The following is a 22,745-nucleotide window of genomic DNA, read 5'->3' on the forward strand; positions in this document are numbered from 1 at the left end:
ACGAAAGAAGAAAGAAAAAAAAAAAAAAAAACTCTATATATCATATAATCATGGCAGAGATAATCTATTCATATCAGGAATGAGTAAAACCAATTAAGTAAGCATACCGAAATGTTCAGTGACATCTGCAATTCTGTATTCCCAAAGATTTGTGCAATTCACACTCCGGATTAACAGAACTAGTGATGTGTGCATCAGCAGGTGTCTCAAAATTTAGAAATTTACAGAGAATCTAACAGTAAAAGACTGATTACAAAAGATTTCAATAGACATTTATTTCTTTTATATATTATGTTCATCAATGAATCGAATGAATGACAATGCAATCAATTGCTAACAATCCAATGTACGAATATCACAAGCAGGTTCTTCTGCGCGATTCCAGTTCAGAGAAGGGGTGAAAGTCTATTGACAGAAAGAACGATTTTGTGCAAAAATTCAAGTTTTCTGTAATGAAAGAGTTGGAAATGCGAGCCTCAGGTTTACACAAAACTATAACTGCCTCATAGATGTTTAAAGCAAATATCATTTACACAAGTAATGTGATGAAATTCTGCGACAATAAACCCAAAATATTTATGTGCAAGTATATATATAAATACTTTCTTAACAAGTGTCAAAGGAAAAAAAAAATTTTACTAGTTTTTATCTTCGTGTTGCTGGGATGTCCCTACATCTTTCAGCCAATTGATAACTTCCTTGATCGTCGGTCTCTTAAGAGGGTTCTGGTTGACACACAAGCAAGCCACATCAAGAACCTGCAACATCTCTTCTTCAAAGCCTTTCCCTCTCAGGAGAGGATCGAAAACTTCCTCAGGTTTGCCTTCTCTCCTCATTTGCTGCACCCAGCCAACCAACTCTCTTGACCCCCTTGACTTGCATACCTCAAAAGGCCTTTTTCTGGTTAGCAGCTCAAGCATGACAACCCCGAAACTGTACATATCTCCTCTCAAAGTAGCCACCCATGCTTGTCCATACTCTGGAGGAATGTAACCAAGAGTTCCAACAAGCTCGGTTGTAACATGAGTCTGGTACGGAAGAATCAACCGGGACAATCCAAAATCAGCAACATGTGCTTGAAATTTATCATCCAGGAGGATGTTGCTTGACTTGATATCACGATGCACAATGTGCGGCTCACATATTTGGTGCATGTAAGCCAACCCACAACCTGCTCCTCGCAGAATATCCAGTCGAATTGGCCAATCTAATTGGGAAGGACCATCCACTTTCTCATGTAACCAGTAATCCAGACTTCCATTCTCCATATACGAATACATTAATAGGCGAACGCCATCATGCACGCAATAACCTTGCAGGGAAACCAGATTCTCATGTTGGGCAGTGGACAGTGCCTCAACCTCTGCTGTGAATTCCCTTTCCACCAGACCCAAGTCCCCAGAGAGTTTCTTAACAGCTAGCCTGGTTCCATTTGCCAACGTTGCTCTGTAAACCAGACCAAAACCTCCACACCCGATGATGTTTGCTTGACTGAAATTGTCAGTCGCCTTCAAGATTTCAGTTATACTAAGATCCTTGATTTCATTGGTCTTGGTTGGGAACAGTATGACTAAGCTGGTATCCTTGTCAAGCTCAGGAGCAACAGCAGTAGATTGGCTAGACATGGTCTCGAAATCCGTCTTGTCAGTATTTCCTCCGGGAATGATTTTTCTATTAGACAACATCCAAACTACTAGCATGACAACAATAAATACAATGCCAAAACAGATCCCAAAGGTGAGTCCAATAAGAAGGCTTCTGTTAGATCTTCGATCAGCAGGTGATAAAGGTTGAGGGCAGGTGATGTGAGCAGTTGGAGGGCCACATAGTCTAGCATTCCCTTCAAAGCTGGAGTTCATAAAAGTATCAAACTGACCTCCAGATGGTACAAGTCCCTGAAGATCGTTGTATGCCACACTGAAGGAAGACAAGAAATGCAGACCTTTGAGAGAAGCAGGGATTTCACCGGATAGATGGTTATAGGAGAGGTTCAATTTCTCTAAGTTGGTCAGGTTAGAAATCTGTTCCGGGATGCTGCCAGTGAAGTTGTTATGACTGAGGTCCAACACATGAATATACTTCAATCGACCAATCTCAATGGGGATACTGCCAGTAAGGCTGTTGTTACCCAAATATATTGCCGGGGGGAGGTTGGACAACTGATTGTACTGCTGATTAGTAGCACTGTTGGGCTTCACAAAGACGGGCAACTCTAGATAACTTCTGTCCACTACATCACTAGCCTCTTTCAATGTCAAAGCTTGCATCCCGCAGAACTCAAGAGGAAATCCTCCTCTAAGGAGGTTATTAGACAAATCTACGTAGAAAAGGTTGCGCAGACTACCCAACCAACCGGGGATAGAACCGGTTATAAAATTAAACGACAAGTCTAAAACTTCAAGAGCTGTAACATTGGCTAGCCATGTGGGTACTTGACCTGTGAATTGGCAACCCCCAATAGCAAAAACCTGAAGCTTTTGGAATCCAACTGGGTCTCCAAGGCTTTTATCATCTGGCAAAGGCTCATTCCAAAAATTCTTCGACAAGACTAGAGTGGTCAGATTCTTGCAACCCTTCAGATTCCTAAAAGCCCCCGCGGCATTTGTCAGGTTGTTGGTAGAGATGGACAGAAAAGACAATGATTCTAACGCGACTATTTGAGGTGATATCTCGCCTGTGAGCTGGTTGCTGGCCAATCTAATAGCAGTTAAGGACTTGCAAGAGTAGAGGCTTTGAGGTAACTCACCAATGAAGTTGTTGTCGCCAAGGTCCAGAGTGGCGAGGCGTTGGAGAGTAGAAAAATTGAAGGCAGAGAGCTGTCCAGTCAAGTTGTTAACCCGCAAATTCAAAGTGGATAGATTTGTGCAGTTGGTGAGGGACGGAGGCAAGGCACCAGTGAAGTTGTTGATGTGTAGGAGCAGATTCTCCAACCTGAAAAGGTTACCAATATCCCCAGGGATTTGACCAAAGAAGTTGTTCGAATAAAGCTCGAGGATCCTGAGATTGGTGAGGTTCATGATGCCATCACTGATGGGTCCAGAGAGAATATTTACAGGCAGAGAGAGCTGTTGGAGATCAGCAAGCATAAAAATTTCATCAGGGAGATAACCATTAAGGGTATTGAAACCTGCCCGAAAAGTTTGGAGCCTCGAACACAATCCGATTCCTGGGGGAATTGGGCCAGTGAATTTATTGAAGGACAAGTCCAAGAAGGTAAGGGAAGTGTGATTCCCGCCATTGCTGACCGGTATCGGTCCCGAAAAGCTGTTGTTGCTGACATTGAAAACCGACACTGAAGGGACGAGGATCGAAGCTGGGATTGTTCCATTGAAGAAGTTGCTGGACAAGTTTATAATCTGCAGGTGGCTGCTTTCATTGGAGGATTGTGGGAAGCGGCCGATGAGACGATTGAAGCTCAAGTCAATGACCGCAATACTTGGGAGGGAAGAAAGCAAGTCGTCTGGGAGAGAACCCAGGAGGGAATTGTGGGAAAGATTGAGGTGGGTGAGACGGGTGAGACGGGTGAGGTTGGTGATGGCCGGAGAGACGACACCGGATAAGCCTCTCCTGGGCAGAGAAAGCCGGACGACGCGGCTGTGCTCAACCGGATCGCAGGTGACTCCATCCCAAAGGCAGCAGTCAGTGGAAGCAGACCAATTCAACGGTGTGTTGAAGGGCAAGGACAAAAGAGCGTCGCGATCGAGCCGGTCGCAGGCAGCAGAGGCAGAGCAAGGAAGAATAAGAAGGACGAGAACCCATTGACCCAAATAGCAGAGAAGACGAAAGGTTGGTGGTGTTGGTATTGCTGGGACCTTCACCTTCTGCTTGTCGTGTTTCATCCGAACAAGAGAAGAAGACATGAAGACTCTCTCTCTCTCACTCAATCACATCACCATCAATACTATAACCACAATCTATTGGAATCATAGAAGAAGCAGCAGCAGGAATAGTACCAATCTAGAACGCCCAGCAGGTGTTCGAATAAATGCCTGAGAGATGACAGAGAGAGCTATATCTACCTGGTGCAGAGGGCGGGGGGAATTGGGTTTTTGGGATGGCAGGAAAACAAAAGAAGAAACCCCAATAGGGCAATTGACCCAGGAGAGGGGGGGGGGGGGGGGGGGAGAGAGAGAGCAATGGGTGTGTGAGACAAGTGACGTTGACATGGGGAGGAGATAATAATAAATAAAAGGGGAGGGAAGGAGCGCTTACTTTGTGGGCGGCTGGTAGTGGCTGTTGGTGTTGGACATTTTCTAATCTTGAAATCATGATGATGGTCATGATGGTGGAGACGATGGTGATCCCCTTTCTTTCAACGCCACCATAAGAAGGAAGGAAGAGAGAGGTTAGCGTGTATAGTAGGATTTGGATATCCACTTTAACATAAACCCAGCACAGAACTAGCAAATTTGGGAGAGACAGACAGACAGACCTGCACTCAAATCGTGAGTTCGCCCGAGAAATTTTCCATTTCAGAATCCAAATCGTGGGTTTTTTTCCCTTCAGCTATTCAAATTTTGGGTGCCAGATTGGAGATTGGTAGACGACGGGTTTGTGGATATTTGGATCTTTCGGATTGTTGGAGAGAGAGAGAGAGAGAGTCAAGTCAAGGTTGCAACTTGCTGGTCAAGGGGTTGGAAATTACAGTGTGTTTGAACAAGGAAATAAACTTTGAATTTAGCAAAAAGAAATGTTTTTAGAAAAAATTAGATTTTCATCCATGTTTTTTCTACTTCATTGATTAAATTTTTTTTTTTTCAATTTTTTATCATGATCCTTAGATTTTAATAAACGTCATTAATTATTTCAATAATAAGATATTTTTTTTCTAAATATATTCATTTAGTGTTAGAAATGTTACATTTTTTATATTTATATTTATGGTTAAATTTTTATCACATATTTTTATTTTTATTTTTAGTTTGTACCCATTGTGAAATCCCGTCTCCGGATTTCACTATTTAAAATTACGTATTTAGTATTCTTAGTTTCGACGCGTTTATAATTACGGCGTATAGTTTTTTTTTTTTTTCAATAAGTAAAAGGACGAAAAAGCCCTTAATGAACTAAACAGACTTTTCAAGGACGTATTTAATTCCTATATGTGACATGCAATGGACGAAATCCCATCATTCGAACATAGTTTCGTTAAGTTCCGCCACTTGATCATTTTAACCATCGACAATCTAACTGTTGGGTCGTCACCAAACTTTAATGCGTTATAGTACATAATATTTGAGGACTTTAGTAACTTACAAATCGGGAATCCGACGTATGGATCTTCCCAAATTGAACTTCTAAGTTTGTAAAATAAAACGTTGACCGCCTCTTAATTTTAATGATTGTCGGAGATCTGACCGTTGGATTGTTCCAAAATTTTAGGATATTGTTCTAGAAGATTAATGAGACTCTTGAAAAATTACGGATAAAAAATCTGCAGACGGATGTTCTAGATCGAATTACGCAGGTTGGTGGACTTTACCGTTGACAGAGAGTTACTTCCAGCACATGTCTCGAATCGTTCTTAAATACTAAAATTAGTACTACTGGATACTAAATGAAGTCTAGTAGGCCTACATTGGTTAGTAAGTGACTTTAAGATATGTGATATGGTTATTACCCTAATTTCGTATTTAGTATCCTTTGTGGATATCACTTGATTTTATAAATGTGATTTCTATTGAAATGTGACTTTTTTTTATTATTTATATTTAGCCATTGATTTATTTTTATTAAATATGATTTGACTTGTGCATTGATGATAGTTGTGAAATGTGATTTGAAGTGCTTATTGAATTGTTTGATGAAATGTGAGAGCTTATTTCATATCTTGTTTCATTGTTTCATTTCTCGTTTTGTTGAGCCGTTCTAAATTGAGTAACTTGATTCATGTCTTGTTTCTTTGAGCCGTTGTTATGTTTTTTGGACTTCCACTCGGTTCCGTTGAGTGGTCCAAAACCGGGTTCCACTGGGGTTCCGTTGAGTGGTCCGGAATCCCTCGTGCTCCGCGATTATGTTGAATGGTCCGGAATCATATCCTTCTGCTTTGGATTTCGTTGAGTGGTCTGATATCAATTGTACTCAGCGATTTTGTTAAGTGGTCCAAAATTGTATCCACTCGAATTCCGTTAAGAGGTCCAGAATCCCTTCTACTCCGCAATTTCGTTGAGTGGTCTGTAACCTAATGTTGTTGGATTTCGTTGAGTGGTCCGAAATCATCTCCTTGACTTCGTTGATTCGTTGGATTGGTCTAAATTGAGAAAGCTTCAGATATGTAGACTTCGGCCAAACTGTGTCACTCTAGCCCTGCATTTTGGTATATTGTATAAGTTATTAATTTATGTGATTGTGGAATGGTGTTGGAAAGTATATGTGCGTGAGAATGGCAAGATGACAACTCTTGTTTCGCTTATGGTTGACGTGTACTCTATGTTTTCTGCTAGGAAGTGTTTTACAAAAAGTTCAGAGTTTAAAAAATGGTAAACTACAAATGGCTTGATCCTATCGGAGGGTACGTATGCAATCTAACAAAGAGGTTAGATGCTGTAACGCCCCGGTCCCGAAATATTTACTTTATTTCGAGAAATAATAATATTAGTGATAGGCCCAAAATAAAACTCTTATTTAGTTTATTATCCTTAGTTAACAACTCCAAATAAAATCCTTCATCCCACAAGCAATTTATAAGCATTATTCATTTTTCCATAACATACAATTTAACTTCCAATTTAGTACCATTTCTTTGTAGGGACCAATTTCCATTATGTAAAAGAGATGATTAGTTGTGGTGGAATTGGTAAAAGAGATGATTAGAGATAATTTTCAGGTGATGGGGGACCTTAATTTCATTGGAATTTGGCCGGGAGACAACAAATCCCGCCGGTTATGCCTCACGAGTCAAAAGACTCGTTTTTCCCCCTTCTTCCTCTTGTTCTCTCCTTTCCCTCCTTTCTTCCTTTTCTGATTGGGCTGTGCCCATTTCCACCACTCACCAACCGCCACGTGGCTACACACCCATGCTCCAAAAGATCTGGAGCTCTCCAGAAAATGGTCGAATGACCATTTCATCCCTGACTTTGTTTGTTTATATCTTCTTCGTTATAAGTCCATTTCATGAATGGTTTGCGCCCACGTGTTCATGGGGTCGAGCTCTATTCACATATATAAATTGTGACCTAAAAATGTCGACGGATTTTAAATAATTAATTTCCAACTTCAAACTTCGTAACTATTTTAATTTAAAACTAGATTCAAATAAATTAATATAATTCCCCAAGGAATAACATAAAATCTCGATAACACTTTACGTAACTTATAAAATTTTCAATAACAAAACTATAAAATTCCCCAATTCTATTTCTATAATCATAAATCGATTTATTTTCGATTTTTCCCCACATATTATGAATATCCATCTCATATATTTAAATTTTTTAGGGTATTACAGATGCAGTCATAAAGTATACAAAAAATTATTACGCAATCTGAATTTTGAGTTATGGCTTGTCCATATCCCGAAGGCGAGGTATGTTAGATATACGGGTATTTTGTGACGTCGCATGTCAATCCTGTACGTATGTAGGATCGGGGCGTGACACCTATTTTTAATTTGCAACCCTTTTTTTAATTTGTACCAATTTTCTCTTCAATTTTAATTTGTACCCATATATTAATTCCTTTTTGTGCCCATATTTTTTAAACTTTTATTTGTATTTGTACCCATATTTTTTAATTTATTTGTACCCATTTTTAATTTTGCTAAATGTACCCATGCTAATTATATGCATTTATTTAAAGGAAAACTAATGAAAAAATGCTTGAAAACTTTGAGTTTTAATGATAAGGGCAAAATAAAGGGTAAAGTGAATAGTACTAGAATTGATTTTTTAGTGTAAAAATGTGGTTTTAGTTAAAGTGAACGGTACCGGATGTTTTTCGTTAAAGTTCCCTTTATTTTATGTTTTAAAATATATCAATAGTTATTTTTTTAATATGTTAATAATTATGTGGGTACATTATTTTTTTGCTATAATTTTTGTGAAGAACAATATTACTCTAAAATTGATTTTTAAGTATTTATTATATTTTAAAAATATTATTTGAATTTGTTTAAATTTCATAATTGGTTGGACATTAAATGCATAAATGTATGAGTTAAGTCTCTTAAATGAGGCTAAGGACATCGGTCAAAATATTTAAACAAACAAGGTTTCAGTCTAACAATTAAGTTGATTAAGGATCGGAACCAAAATGACCCTATTTATTTTCTTTGAACTAGCCTTCATACATGCGCTTACGCGCGTGCAAAAGATATTTTTTGAATTATGATGTGCTACACATGTGACAACTCGTCCCTACTTTTACGATTTTATTAATTTTAGAAGAGTGAAAGGACAAAATTGCCCTTTGAGACGAGGAGGTTGACTTTCGTTGACTGCCATGTCATGTCATGTAAGACTCGTTTTCTTGGCGTATCCTCGTAGTACTCATCGCTACGAATGCGTGGGTGCAAACAGAACACAATTTGGAGTTATAACAAAGAAGTTATTAACGAACAAAGTTGAGGACAAAATGGTTAATTAATTATTTTCAGGAAGGCTCCATATTTTTGAAGCTAAATCTGGAAAGCCACGTGTGTCGCTGAGATTGAATGGAAGGAGAGATGGTCGATGAAGATGGAAAATAAAGGAGAAAAATGAGGGAGAGGTAAGGACGAATGGAGAGATGGGGGAGGGTGATTGACCAATGGGAAAGAGAAGAAAGGAAGAAAAATGAGAGAGTGAGGGAGCACCAAATCACCCTTGACCCAATTCCTCCCCACTGACCCGACCCGTTCCGCAGCCATTCCGACGGTTTTCCATCGATTTATCCACCAAAGTGCAGCCATTCACCATCTGGGAACTTCTCACCAGCCCTTTTTCTTCAATTTCCACCCATGATTGACGGGTTTTTGACCCCTAGTTTCACAAGAACACCCACATCGGCTCCGAGGGATGCACGGCAGCGAATCTGCCATTCCTGCAGTGATTTCTTTCAATTGTCACCACCAATAGCCCTCCCTTGAGCTCAAGAACAATGCCCAATCATTGGTTGGAACGTCGGAGTTGATTTGAGGACAAATCAAGAACACCCAAATTCTAGGGTTCGGATGGGTTCGTGGGGATTTGAAGCATTTCCCAACCAAATTGAACTTGGCCATAGGTATAAAATTTGTTCTACTCGTTGAGATCTTCATTTTTGTGAAGTTTGAGAATTTTTAGAAATAGTTGATTTTTCAAGCGAGTTGGGGCTGTCGACCGCCGTGTACGGCGGCACGTGGGCTGAGGCATCCCTTGACCTTCCTAGGCTAAATTTGATTCTCCAATTCCGTACGTGAAGTTCGATTGATGAATTTCTGTCGTTTGAACCTAGTTCCATTAAGGTCCGTCACTTAATTATTATAGTAATTGACAATCCGACCGTTAGATCATCACCAAACTTTGATACATTATAGTACGTAATATTTGAGGATATTAGAAATTTACAGATCTGGAATCTGACGTACGGATCTTCTCGAATAAGATATGTAAGTTATGTGTTCTATTGATAAGAATTCTGAGACGTGATTTGATAATTGTTCTAAGCACCGATCGTTCTTGACACCTCGATATTCGTGCTAGGGAGTTGTAGTGCAGACTTCAGGTGAGTGGGTCTTTTTCCTTTTTATAATGTGTATATATATATACCTTTTGATTTTCCAGAAATGTTTTAAATTGATTATGCATAGCATGCCATGATTTAAATGTGTTATATTTAAATATTTCATTGTGATGAGATTTGTGGTTATGCCAAATGATCCTACGGAGGCGCAGGTAAGTTCAGGTGAGTTATTATGTGATTGAAATGGTTGAGCATGCATATATTCATTTAGAGCTCATCATTGTTGCACTCCGGTGTTAGTGCTCCCACCCCGGGTTAGGGCACAACGTTCATGTGATTGTTCACCTCCCACACCTCACGCTCACCTTGGATCCAAGTTAGGTGCTAGCCTGTCGTATAAGTTGCATTAAGCGACTCCGACTCGTAGGTGACCCGAGCATAGCGCTATCTTTCACGTGATTGTAGCACTAGAGTGTACATATATACACCCAGCCTGTCGTACAGGTCACACTAGGTAACTCCGACTAGTGTGCTAGCATAGATTGATGAGCAATAGGTCTAGTCGTACATGTCACATTAGGTGACTCCAACTGGCATGTTAGTTTAGATTGATCTCACACTTGGCTTACATTTATTATTGCTAGATATTGTGGCATGTCATGCTTCTGTTTTTACTGCACCTGTGTATTCATTTTGCGTACCTACGTAGTATTAGTTTCTGGAAACTATACGGGTTTTACGGCGAGGAGTTATAACGCTTTCAAAAGGTTTTTATTAAAACTTTATTTTCAAGCCCACTCACCCTTGTTTTTTGCCACTCCATGTTCTAGTAGCAGAGTTTTCATACCGACGAGGATTATCGGTAAATCTTGGGGTAGACAATTACCATCGATGGTATAATTCTCACCCTATTTTACTGTACTGTACTTATACTCTATCATCACGTGTGAAATGGGTTCATACCCGCTCACTGCGCACTCTTGTATTTAGGCACTTTTAACTAGCAAGTATGCCCGCGTGTTGCAGCAGGTTTTAAAGCAATATAAAACATGTAAAAGGATATATATATAATGAGGAACAAAATAGGTGTCCAAGGTTGAGGTACTATTTACATAGATATGAAAATTCATTTTCAACCTTATTTACAATGAGGAACAAAATAGTCCAAGGGTGGAGTAATATTGCACACATGAGTAACAAAATAGGTGTCCAAGGGTGGGGTTCTGCATTTCTTCTCACCTGTAAGTTTTCTTTTGTCTGTTACATTACAGATTGGGAAAATGGAAGTTGTTAATGTAAATAAATGAGAGTCTTAGTGTAAATGAGTCTTAGTGCAAATGAGAGGACAAAATATAGGCGTGGTTTGAACTACAAATAAAAACAATGAAAATAAGTTGAAGAGTATTGCCTTATTTAAGAACAAAGGTCCTAAACTTTAAATCCTATATGAATCAAGTTTTTGAAACCATTCATATTCAAATACATTTAATTATTAGAAGCGATATTAGAAGGATGAAAAAAATAGCCTATGACATAAGGTATCATAAATTAAAATTATCAACAATCTCCTCTATCTTGCTCAAATAATATGTATCTAATAACTTTAGAATACCTATTCCCATTACGAAACATAAAGAAGCTACAACCATAACAAATACATTTAAATACGCAAATATGCAGCAAATCCCTAACACCATTGCAAGCAATTAAGAAAAAAGTGCCTCTTAAATGAACCACCAAATTCAAATTAACAATTTTCTCCATAAAAGAAAAAGATACCTGATTCGGTTCAAAACAGTTCAAATTCCACAACCCCGAACCAAATGGGGTTGTAATTTGACGTAATGGGATGGCTGCATCCAAACAAATAGCTTCAATCAATTCAAGTCAACGAAATATCAATAATTTATCCACAAAAAAAATTCAAATAATGAACACCAGGGGACTGAGGAAGAGGTAAAATCTGAGACAAAAAAAAAATTGAAATTTTAGAGATATTTTTATTGGAATCAGATTCTCTTACTCGGAGATGGAATAGAAAGTGCTAAGAGTGGTAGAGGGGTTTAGGCGTCCGTTTGAAGCCAGAGCAGGAAAAATGGAAGCAAACCTCCTACAATTCAGAAAACCCAGATGAAAAACTGAAAACAGTTTTTGATGATGAGTCGTACCTAGTTCGAGAGAGGAGTAGTGCTGGCAGAGATCTCTGGTGAAAATACTAAAGATGGACCAAACCATTGGACAAAGATAACCCAGATTTTTAAAATTGAAATCACAAAAATTTGAACAAAGAAAAGAGAACCCACAACTAAACCAGAAACAAATACGTCGGAGAAGTATTCATGCAAAGGAAATCCGACAGCGACTTGAAAAAAAAAAGATGTGAGAGAGACAGAGACGAACCTACTTGCAGAGACCAGGGGTTCGGGTCTTGAGCGAGAGAGCGGAAGAACTGGAGAAATATGTTCTGGAAGCAAATGGAAGAGCCCTGGCTTTTCCATCCTTCTTGCCTTCACGATGAGCAACACGTGTATAGAAGGGGTAAATAAGCAAATTCAATGTGCAACACACGTTATAAAATCCTTAGATGAGTGGCAAATAAAGGGCAAACTCGTCAAAGCACTGTTAATGAACAGTAACCGAAACTGAGTTTTAGTGTATATAATTTATTCACATCTTCCACATCAATACACTTTATGGTTTCATCACATTCCAGATGTCGGCCAACACAACTTGATTCGAAGTCCTAGTGGACATCCCGGGTTGGGGTGTGTCAACGTGCGACTTACACGTTTTAAATGTATTTATATGTGTGAATTGCTTCAATATTTTTTTTATGACAAAAAGAAAGTCAAATATTTGAAGTAAATGAATAATATTAGACCATGCTAGAAGAAACCCCTCATAAACCAATCAAAGTAGGTGAATCCACATAATAAAATTGGTTTTTCAATTTTCATCTACATTCTATTGAATTTACATTAAGAATAGAGAAAATAATATTTCATAAACAACTGATAGAATCACATTATTACTAGCTCATTGTGAGGTTAAGCCCACCCCCCCCCCTCTCTCGTAGTGTCCCCTACATTATTTGATGCATTATTTTGGGATGCTTTTGAATTTTTTTTGTTTTGGGGGCCTTTTTGTCCAAATTGTTTTGGTGAAGCTGTGACCAATAGGGGTTTGCTGGCTTTATATATAGAGATAACACCATTTGTTAAAATAAAAAGATTATTTGACAATTAATTGAATCACATTATTATGCGGGTGCAAAAAACCTTTTTTTATAACTAGCACTATGCACCTCCTAAGTGTTTAAAAGTAGATAAAATAATATTTAACAAACAACTAATTAAATTACATTATTATGTGCGTGCAAAAGGCCTTTTTTTATCACCGGCGATACGCGTCTTTTAAGATGTTTTGAACGTGCTTAAAAATAGAGAAACTAATATTTTACAAATAACTGATTAAATCATATTTTTGCTAACCCATTGTGAGGCTACACCCAACCCCTCCCCTTAATGTAGATAATATCGTTTGTTTGAAAAGAAAAAAACAATCATTTGACAACCACTTGAATCACATTATTATGTGCGTGTGAAAGACCTTTTTTTTATAACCGGTACTACGCGCCTCTTAAGATGTTTTCAAAGTGTTTAAAAATAGAGAAAATAATATTTAATAAACAATTGATTGAATCACATTATTGTTAGCTCATTGAGGCTAAGCCCACTACATAGTATAGATAATATAGTTTGTTTAAAATAAAAAAAAAATTATTTGACAATTAATTGAATCACATTATTATACGCATGCGATTTATAACCGGCATTACATTTCTCTTAAGATGGTTTGAATATATTTAAAAATAGATAAAATAATATTTAATAAACAACTGATTGAATCACATTATTGCAAACCTATTGTGAGATACTAATTATTAAAAAAAACTGTACAAAAAGAATTAATTATTAAAAAACACAGTTTATATGATGAAAATACTTCTGCATTATTTAGTGCATTATTTTGGGTTACTTTTGAATTTTTTTTTGTTTTGGGGACATTTTTGTCCAAAACTTTTTGGTGAAGCCGTGACCCCAAAAGGGTCTGCTGGCTTTATATATAGAGATACTATTTGTGGTTTGTGTCTGGTTGTGAGACATGAATAATTCTTCCAACTTTTGTTAGTTTTCGTGGCATGTTGGTTGTTGGAGTTTTTTTTTTTTTGTCTAACATGTATTGATGTGTATTCTAAATTGGTGTGGTGAGACTGAGTGATACATATATGCTAATTCTTCCATGTAATGCAAAAGCACAAGGTTGTGAATTTTAAAGTATCCGTTACCACCTTCGAAAATCATGCCCCCATTTTTTTCCATCCATTTTTCTTATTTAATAAAGTCTTGTGACCCCAAAGTAGAGTTCTGGCTTTTTAATAGTAAAGATATTATATTGTGTTAATATTGAGCTTTGTCCTATATATAAACCCCAATTTTCGATCGAATTCCATCATATCATTTTGTGTATTTTTAGAATTAACAGTCACCTTTTTGTCATAGTCCAAGTTTTTTTCTACTAAACCAATTTTAACTTTTAAGCCATTACGAACTCTATATGATTTCAAACAGGGTCCTCGAATTGGAATGGATTTGTAAACATATAGCAGGCACCGTTTGATAGACGGGATGGCTTTGATATGATTATTCATTGTAATAAAGGCATTTTAGAGGAAGAAATAGATGACAAATTCGTTATTTTGTCCATGTTGATAGTTACTCGTGAAAAAAATGCATCCCTTAAAAGGGAGAACTATTTTTCATGAGTAATCTTCAACTTAGACCAAAAAGGAATTTGTTCATTCATTTTTTTTCTTCCTTTAAAATGCCTTTACTATGGTGACTAGTTCTATTCAAGCTAATTTTCTCCATCAAACGAGGTTTAAGAGCTCAACCAGCTGAAACCAGATTAGGGTTTTTAATTGAAATATTTTAATACAATTTTAATGTAAACAAAATCAGATTGCAAACAAGAAGCACTAATGTTAGCACCAATGCTGGGAAAAGAATGCTAGCACAGGTATAGTGGCAAAGTCATGAATTGTCGAGAGGAAGGGCAAAAACTAAAAGGGTAAAATGTCCAAAAAATGTAGACAGCCAGACCATTTTAGATAGTAGACAATTTTAATGTCGTTATAATTTGTCAATACATACAAGTTACAATTGTTGTCAGCGAGGTGGTGGCCTGTGGTGGCTGAAGACGGTGGTGAGTTGGCTGGGCGGCGGCGGCATGCTGATGGCCGCTGGTTCCAATGTAGAAACTTGTGTCTTCTTTTTGTCTGGACACAAGCACTCCACTTTACTGTTCGTGTGTGTATAATAGTGGACGAGTGGTCCCCCGTTTTGTTATATATATATGAAGCCTTTAAGGGAAGAGATTCTCATTTTTCAAAAAAAAATAGGAACACTCTCTTGACCGTTAGATCTGGCTTTAATGAAATTATGTGGTTGAGATTTTGTGGCCTGTAATTTAATGTCAACCGCAGAATTTCATTAAAGTCAAATCTAACGATCAAGAGGATGTCCCTTTTTTTTTGAAAAATAGGGATCACTTTCCTTAAAGGGCCTGTATATATATATATATATATATATATATATATATTAACCACAGTAATAAGACCATTTCTTTTTCTTTTCTCAGGCCCAAAACAATACCGTTTGGGCCTAGGTCTAGAAAGAAAAAAGTCGAGTGCAACAACGGTGATAGTAACCTTCATTCAAGCATTTCGTCAATGACCTTCATTCAAGCATTTTGTCAAATATGTGAATTTTCGACGACCGGAGGGGCGACTGCATCTCCGTGTGTTGCTGTGGCTTTTGCCAATGCACGAGCGGTGGACTTTTCTGACTCAAATTAACTAATATCGTTGGTGATAGTTGTTGAAACAAAAGGTCAATTTGTTATATAATTATGGCAATTGTCAATGTTATAAAAGAAAATGGTTTATTTTTATTATTCCTTTGTGTCTTGATTGATTTCATTTTCTTTTTGTAACTTAAATCGTTCTACTTAACTTCTAAAACTTTATTTCCGTCACGCCTTACATGGATTATGTCAATTATGTAAAATGGGAGTCAAATTTTCTCATACATCAACAAATTGGCCAATTTCACGGAGTTGACAGAATCCAAGCAATGTGGGATGAAACCAAATTTTAAAGGGATTAAGTGGAATGATTTGAGTTTTCAAGAAAAAGTGAGGCTAAAATCGAGTTTCATAGGAATATATAACAAATAAAAAGACAATTAAGCCACTACAATTGTTGCAATTAGGCCTGGCAAACGGGTCGTGTCTGTCGTGTTCGTGTCGTTTTCGTGTAACACCTGTTATCTTAACGGATCGTGTCGTGTCATACCTGTTATCTTAACGGGTCCTTAACAGGTCGGGTCACTTTACCCAACGGGTAAAGTGACCCGACCCGTTATGACCCGTTATGACCCGTTAAGAAAAATATATTTTTTTCTTAAATTTGCACATACCACACATTACCACATAAATATTACTTCAAAACATTAAAACATATTTGTCATTTAAGTACTATATCTACACTCGAAAATAAGAGCCTAATAAAAAAAACATCCATACACTAGTCTATTACAAAATATTAAATGTGCAAGGATATGCAAAATGAAAGAGTCATAACCATTAAATCGAAGTTAAATGTGCAAGGATATGCAAATCGAAGTTAAAATAACCGTTAAATCGTGATGTTTTGTTTTATAATCGTCGAAAAGTTTTGTCTCATTACTTGATCTCTGAATGTTTGTTTTTTGTGATTTTTGGCGTATGCGATCTCGAAGCATATACAAACAAGTTTGACGGTTTGATTGTTGAAATTAGTTTCATAGAATTTGTATCCCATCAAAACGATAGATTCACTAACACTTAAAGTTTATTTATACTTTCATTAAGTATAAAATAAGATTTTGTGGTATCCACTTGTGTAAATATTTTAAATTGACGATCGAATTCATTCATTGTATTCGTATAGGGTCAACAAGTGTAGTTGTAAAAAAATTATCAAAATCGAAGTTAAAATAACCGTTAAATCGTGATTTTTTGTTTTATAACCGTCGAAAAGTTTTGTCTCATTACTTGATCTCTGAATGTTTGTTTTTTGTGATTTTTGGCATATGTGATCTCGAAGCATATACAAACAAGATTGACGGTTGGATCATTGAAATTAGTTTCATAGAATTCGTATCCCATCCAAACGATAGATTCACTAACACTTAGAGTTTATTTATACTTTCATTAAGTATAACATAAGATTTTGTGGTATCCACTTGTGTAAATATTTTAAATTGACGATCGAATTTATTCATTGTATTCGTATAGGGTCAACAAGTGTACTTGTAAAAAATCATCAAAATCGGAGTTAAAATAACCGTTAAATCGTGATTTTTTGTTTTATAACCGTCGAAAAGTTTTGTCTCATTACTTGATCTCTGAATGTTTGTTTTTTGTGATTTTTGGCGTATGCGATCTCGAAGCATATACAAACAAGTTTGACGGTTGGATCGTTGAAATTAGTTTCATAGAATTTTTATCCCATCAAAACGATAGATTCACTAACACTTAGAGTTTATTTATACTTTCATTAAGTATAACATAAGATTTTGTGGTATCCACTTGTGTAAATATTTTAAATTGATGATCAAATTCATTCATTGTATTCGTATAGGGTCAACAAGTGTACTTGTAAAAAATCATCAAAATCGAAATTAAAATAACCGTTAAATCGTGATTTTTTGTTTTATAACCGTCGAAAAGTTTTGTCTCATTACTTAATCTCTGAATGTTTGTTTTTTGTGATTTTTGGCGTATGCAATCTCGAAGCATATACAAACAAGTTTGACGGTTTGATCGTTGAAATTAGTTTCATAGAATTCGTATCCCATCAAAACGATAGATTCACTAACACTTTTGGAGTTTATTTATACTTTCATTAAGTATAACATAAGATTTTGTGGTATTCGCTTGTGTAAATATTTTAAATTGATGATCGAATTCATTCATTGTATTCGTATACGGTCAACAAGTGTACTTGTAAAAAATCATCAAAATCGAAGTTAAAATAACCGTTAAATCGTGATTTTTTGTTTTATAACCGTCGAAAAGTTTTGTCTCATTACTTGATCTCTGAATGTTTTTTTTTTTGTGATTTTTGGCGTATGCGATCTCGAAGCATATACAAACAAGTTTGACGGTTTGATCGTTGAAATTAGTTTCATAGAATTCGTATCCCATTAAAACGATAGATTCACTAGCACTTAGAGTTTATTTATACTTTCATTAAGTACAAAATAAGATTTTGTGGTATCCACTTGTGTAAATATTTTAAATTGATGATCGAATTCATTCATTGTATTCGTATAGGGTCAAAAAGTGTACTTGTAAAAAATTATCAAAATCGAAGTTAAAATAACCGTTAAATCGTGATTTTTTGTTTTATAACCGTCGAAAAGTTTTATCTCGTTACTTGATCTCTGAATGTTTGTTTTTTGTGATTTTGGGCGTATGCGATCTCGAAGCATATACAAACAAGATTGATGGTTGGATCGTTGAAATTAGTTTCATAAAATTCGTATCCCATCAAAATGATAGATTCACTAACACTTAGAGTTTATTTATACTTTCATTAAGTATAACATAAGATTTTGTGGTATCCACTTGTGTAAATATTTTAAATTGACGATCGAATTCATTCATTGTATTCGTATAGGGTCAACAAGTGTAGTTGTAAAAAATCATCAAAATCGAAGTTAAAATAACCGTTAAATCGTGATTTTTTTGTTTTATAACCGTCGAAAAGTTTTGTCTCATTACTTGATCTCTGAATGTTTGTTTTTTGTGATTTTTGGCGTATGCGATCTCGAAGCATATACAAACAAGTTTGACGGTTTGATCATTGAAATTAGTTTCGTATATCCCATCAAGTTCAATGGTGTGTATATATATATATTTATTATGTAGATTTAAATCTATTTATTTTGTACGTATAATTATTATAGTTTTTTTTAGGGGTATAAAATTTAATTTAAAATTTAATATATATATATATATATAATTATTATAGTTAATATTTTGGGGGTATAATTATTATAGTATATATAATTATTATAGTATTTTTTAGGGTTATAAAATTATTAAATTAATATTCTGCTTATCGTGTATCGTGTTACCCACGTGTATACCCGAACCAACCCGTTATCTTAACAGGTGCTTATCGGGTTACCCGATAATACCCGATTCGTTATCGTGTCGACTCGAACACCTGTTAATTTCGGATCGTGTCGTGTCGGGTTATCGGGTCGTGTCAGGAATTGCCAGGCCTAGTTGCAATAGTTGGACAACAAGAGCTGGTCCTAGACCAGCAGCTTTTGTGCCTAAACATTAGGGGTGCTTGTTGCCGCTAGTAATTTCGACACTTTAGGGGTGGGGATGAAGATGGCGGTTTACATACAACCGAGGTATCTCTTTATTAACATGTGGGAGCAAAAGAGTTTAGATTTATCAAGACCTCATGATAGTCAATATGGACCCCCACCACCCATCAATGCAATGCACGGTGTTCTTCGACTCATCACTATTCTGAGCACTAAATAGAGCTCCATTTGATCTCCCAGAAGTAGAAGCTGAATCGTTACAGGCTATAATGTGCGGGTGCTTTATCAGATGCCGAGCCCACTAGTTCTATGCATCAAACTGCTACCTTTCCCACCCCTTCCTCCGATGCCGAGTATTGATCTAGAGAAGCTGCAGGAAATACAATTTGCTAAGCACCCAGACCCATAATTCATTGAAAATGGAGTTCTTGGTACTAGTCATTACAGACGCATATACAAATGAACTCAATTGTGTAAACCGAAAACTCAACATTGTTGTTACAACAATAGCAAATCCTTAGGGGAGCCCCAATATTCTCGCAGAATTTTGGACGATTGAAGAACATAAATTCATTTCGCAAAGCAATGAAAAAAAATTGAATTAACTGAAGTGTGTGAAAAAAAAAAGAAAAAAAAAGTAGAATTGCTTAGATAATCAAGTAAAATAAGGACGAAAGAGTAACTTGCACAAAAATTTACATTTTTCAATTCGATCGGATCTATTCGTTTGTGGAGCTAGTTACTCAATTGCATACATTTTTAAAAAACTTATTAAACTACTTTAATTTATGAAGAGGATAATTCAACTTAAATGTAAAGATTCGAACGCATAGATCAATTGGTCCATTTTTTATTACCAACATTTGATAATTTCAAGTAGGACTGGAGAGTAGATAGGAACACTTTGCATCATTGAACCTTTTTTCTGGTGGTCCTAAAAAGCATCTTTAATTTGTTTTAAAAGATGAGAGTTAATCTTGTCCATGTTTTGATAATCAATTCACATTATCTTATGATCAGTGCGCACTACTCACGCTTTTACGTGCAAAGTCCACTTTTGATGACCTGAATTTGCCCTAAATATTTTTTTTTGTTTTGTTTTAAACAAAATATTTAATTAAAGAATATCATTTTTTTAGGGAAAACTAAAAAGTATGCTAGGAGACGAGCCTTTTCTGTAATTGACAAAGTAAATCGCCAGGTTGGATGCATTAAGCCAATACTAGATGAAAAATAAAATAGTTGAAAAAACAATAAGAATCTAGTGCCTAGTGGAACATATAAAAAGAATGCATTTGTCAAACTAAACTATAGGCAAATGAATATGATCCAAATATTAAATAAACGCGCATATGACACTTTATCGCAATGATAGAAAGTAATGATTCATATATATTTTGGTGCGGGTTTAATGTTTACTGATTTCATTCTCTTCTAGCAACTAATAATTTAACCTATTAACGATATCGTTTGTAAAAAACAAAAAAAAAAAAATTAAAACTATTAAACAAACGCAACTTCCAATTGATTATTACATACATGCTATAATGTGAATCGAACACTTGGTGTTGAATAATAAAAAAAAAGATATCAATCTTTGATGGATTAGGGTTTTGGTTCTTTATTTTATATACCCACCAAAACCTGATATGGAAATGTTCACACGGTTGCAAAAGGAGGCATTTGGAAATTGCAACTTCGCAAAGGTTTAGAGGAAGAAATTTTTATGGGTACTAGAAACATATATAAGTCACATCCGTTTCGTTTGTTACATCGAACTAGTTTAGACTGAACTAGTTTCAGAGACTAAGTTGAATTTGCTTGACTTGAATTAAACTTGTTTAACTTTGGCTTGGAGTAAATTAGATTAGATTAATGAATCATTTAACTCGGACTTGAATTAAGCTTGATTAACTTGGCATAAAAACCATGAAACCGTGAAAACGAATTGAACCGTGATAAAATAAACCATTAAAAACCGTGTTGACCAAAACCAGTCAACGCATGTTCAAGAACCGGACTGAACTGACATACCCCGTCCCGAAGGAGGGCATGTTGACCGTCACGTGAGAGGGACGTAACCATTTACACAGTTCGGAAGCTTTAAAAAAAATACAATTACTAAGATGAAACACCCGAGGGTGAGTCCTACTTTTGTGAATTCTGTCATAACACTGCTGGATTCCTTGTGGCCACCAAAGCTCTGCTATCTAGAACCTGGAGGGGCGCAAAACAAAATTGAGTGGGTCAGTAAAACAAAGTTTTTTGAAAACATTTCATTTAAAACATTTTTAATCCCTCGCTGTAAAACATGTATACTTTCCCAGAAAATAACATAATAGCATATACCTTCAAATATCTCAAATCATCAATCTTTATCAAAACCAAAAAGTATGCCATGTCATAATGTCAAAAACAAAATATAGATGCATCAATATAACAGGTGAAATAAGGAATCAACCGGAGACCCTGCAGTTGGTCTTGTTCGGTTAATTCTATAGCTCAATATCCAATCCAACCGGAGTCACCACGGTGACCTGTACGGCGCTACTCTGCACATAAGTTGAAACTACCTGAAATAGTCTGTACGAGAAGAATGGTGTAATAATACGCTCTAGTGCTTCTCTCATCAATCATCTGTGCACATAATCTAAGGTCACCTACCAGTCGGAACCACCTCTAGTGGTCTGTACGACTAGCATGTCGAAACCCTCTATCGGTTTGTACGACATGCACCTACTTGGATCCAAGGTGAGCGTGCGGTGCGGTGAATAATATAAGCATTAACACCAGGGGTGCAGGTTATGAGCTCTCAACACAATTCACATCATCAATGATCCACATGAATAACATAAAACTCACCTGATACTCGCATGTGCGTCCACAGCACCAATTCACATATATATATATATATATATATATATATATATATATATATGCATCAATTATCAATTCATATATCTCATAATATGCATGCATGACATTTTAAAACATACTTTCATTTAAACTCAATTTCTAGAAAATCAATAGTATATAGGTATAAACAGAAATACTGCCCACTCACCTGGAGTTCGCCCAACAACTCCCTAGCACAACACATCAAGGCGTCATGACGATCGGCGCCTAGAACAATAATCAAATCCAACCTCAGAATTCATATCGATAGAATATATAACTTATATAAAACACGTCACTACGTAGTTCGATCCGGAAGATCTACAACTCAGATTTCAAATCCATAACTTCTAAAGGTCCACAATATACCTCTAGGACATCATCCTAAAATTTCATTACCATCCAATGGTCGGATCTCCGTCAATTGTCGAAACCGAGTGACGATTAACATTCTATTTTATGAACTTACAACTCCAATTCCGGAAGATCCGTACATCGGATTCCCAATCCGTAAGTTCCTATAATCCTCAAATATTACGTATTACAATGTATCAAAGTTTTGTGACGATCCAACGGTCGGATAGTCAATTCACATTTTCATCTAACCACGAATCGTAACGAACTTAGGTTCAATTACTCAATTTACGTCCATCAATTATCAAAACTGAACCTAGAACCTAAAACACATGCTAAGAATGACATTGGCGGGCCATTGGCCACCCGCCGCCGCACGGGCCGCCGCGGGTGGCGGTCGGCCGCCCC

General features: G+C 36.3%; 2 protein-coding genes and 1 long non-coding RNA gene across 8 annotated transcripts in view; all 3 read right to left on the reverse strand.

Annotated features, from left to right (window-relative positions):
- Positions 1-22,745, reverse strand: part of LOC126610750 (uncharacterized) — a 38,959-nt gene that overhangs the window by 376 nt on the left and 15,838 nt on the right. The gene's annotated exons all lie outside the window — the stretch shown is intronic.
- Positions 482-22,745, reverse strand: part of LOC126610747 (tyrosine-sulfated glycopeptide receptor 1-like) — a 38,456-nt gene continuing 16,192 nt past the window's right edge. The window contains exons 1-2 of one of the 4 annotated variants that reach the window (XM_050278868.1): positions 4,433-4,662; positions 482-4,309 (exon numbers count right to left, since the gene is read on the reverse strand). In XM_050278868.1, the coding sequence (XP_050134825.1) occupies positions 639-3,860 (3,222 nt within the window). In that variant the 5' untranslated portion in view covers positions 3,861-4,309; positions 4,433-4,662 and the 3' untranslated portion in view covers positions 482-638. Of the gene's footprint in view, positions 4,310-4,432; positions 4,663-22,745 lie in introns of those variants that run through there. The other 3 variants (XM_050278871.1, XM_050278870.1, XM_050278869.1) reach the window with 3 other exon arrangements.
- LOC126610749 (uncharacterized) lies at positions 10,724-12,163 on the reverse strand. Of its 3 annotated transcripts, none has more exons than XR_007618614.1 (3): positions 11,663-12,162; positions 11,419-11,492; positions 10,724-10,896 (listed from the first exon to the last, which is right to left on the reverse strand). XR_007618614.1 is itself a non-coding variant. In XM_050278875.1 (3 exons), exons 1-3 carry the CDS (start codon positions 12,135-12,137, stop codon positions 11,429-11,431), a joined length of 249 nt encoding a protein of 82 aa, XP_050134832.1. In that variant the 5' UTR covers positions 12,138-12,163; the 3' UTR covers positions 11,142-11,428. The 3 variants fall into 3 exon arrangements, 2 of the variants coding, with proteins under 2 accessions (XP_050134832.1, XP_050134831.1); XM_050278875.1 differs by lacking the exon at positions 10,724-10,896 and having other exon boundaries at positions 11,142-11,492; positions 11,663-11,749; positions 12,040-12,163; XM_050278874.1 differs by lacking the exon at positions 10,724-10,896 and having other exon boundaries at positions 11,142-11,492; positions 11,663-11,854; positions 12,040-12,163.

Source organism: Malus sylvestris, chromosome 17, assembly GCF_916048215.2.
Source record: "Malus sylvestris chromosome 17, drMalSylv7.2, whole genome shotgun sequence".
NCBI classification, from domain to species: domain Eukaryota; kingdom Viridiplantae; phylum Streptophyta; class Magnoliopsida; order Rosales; family Rosaceae; genus Malus; species Malus sylvestris.

Bases quoted from the DNA above. Each gene is read 5' to 3' on its own strand.
- LOC126610749 (XM_050278874.1), bottom strand. From the start codon at position 12,137: ATGGAAAAGCCAGGGCTCTTCCATTTGCTTCCAGAACATATTTCTCCA. The intron at 11,855-12,039 runs GTTCGTCTCTGT...GTCCATCTTTAG, and splicing joins CCCCTGGTCTCTGCAAGTAG to TATTTTCACCAGAGATCTCT. The intron at 11,493-11,662 runs GTAAGAGAATCT...GTTTGGATGCAG, and splicing joins ACTTTCTATTCCATCTCCGA to CCATCCCATTACGTCAAATT.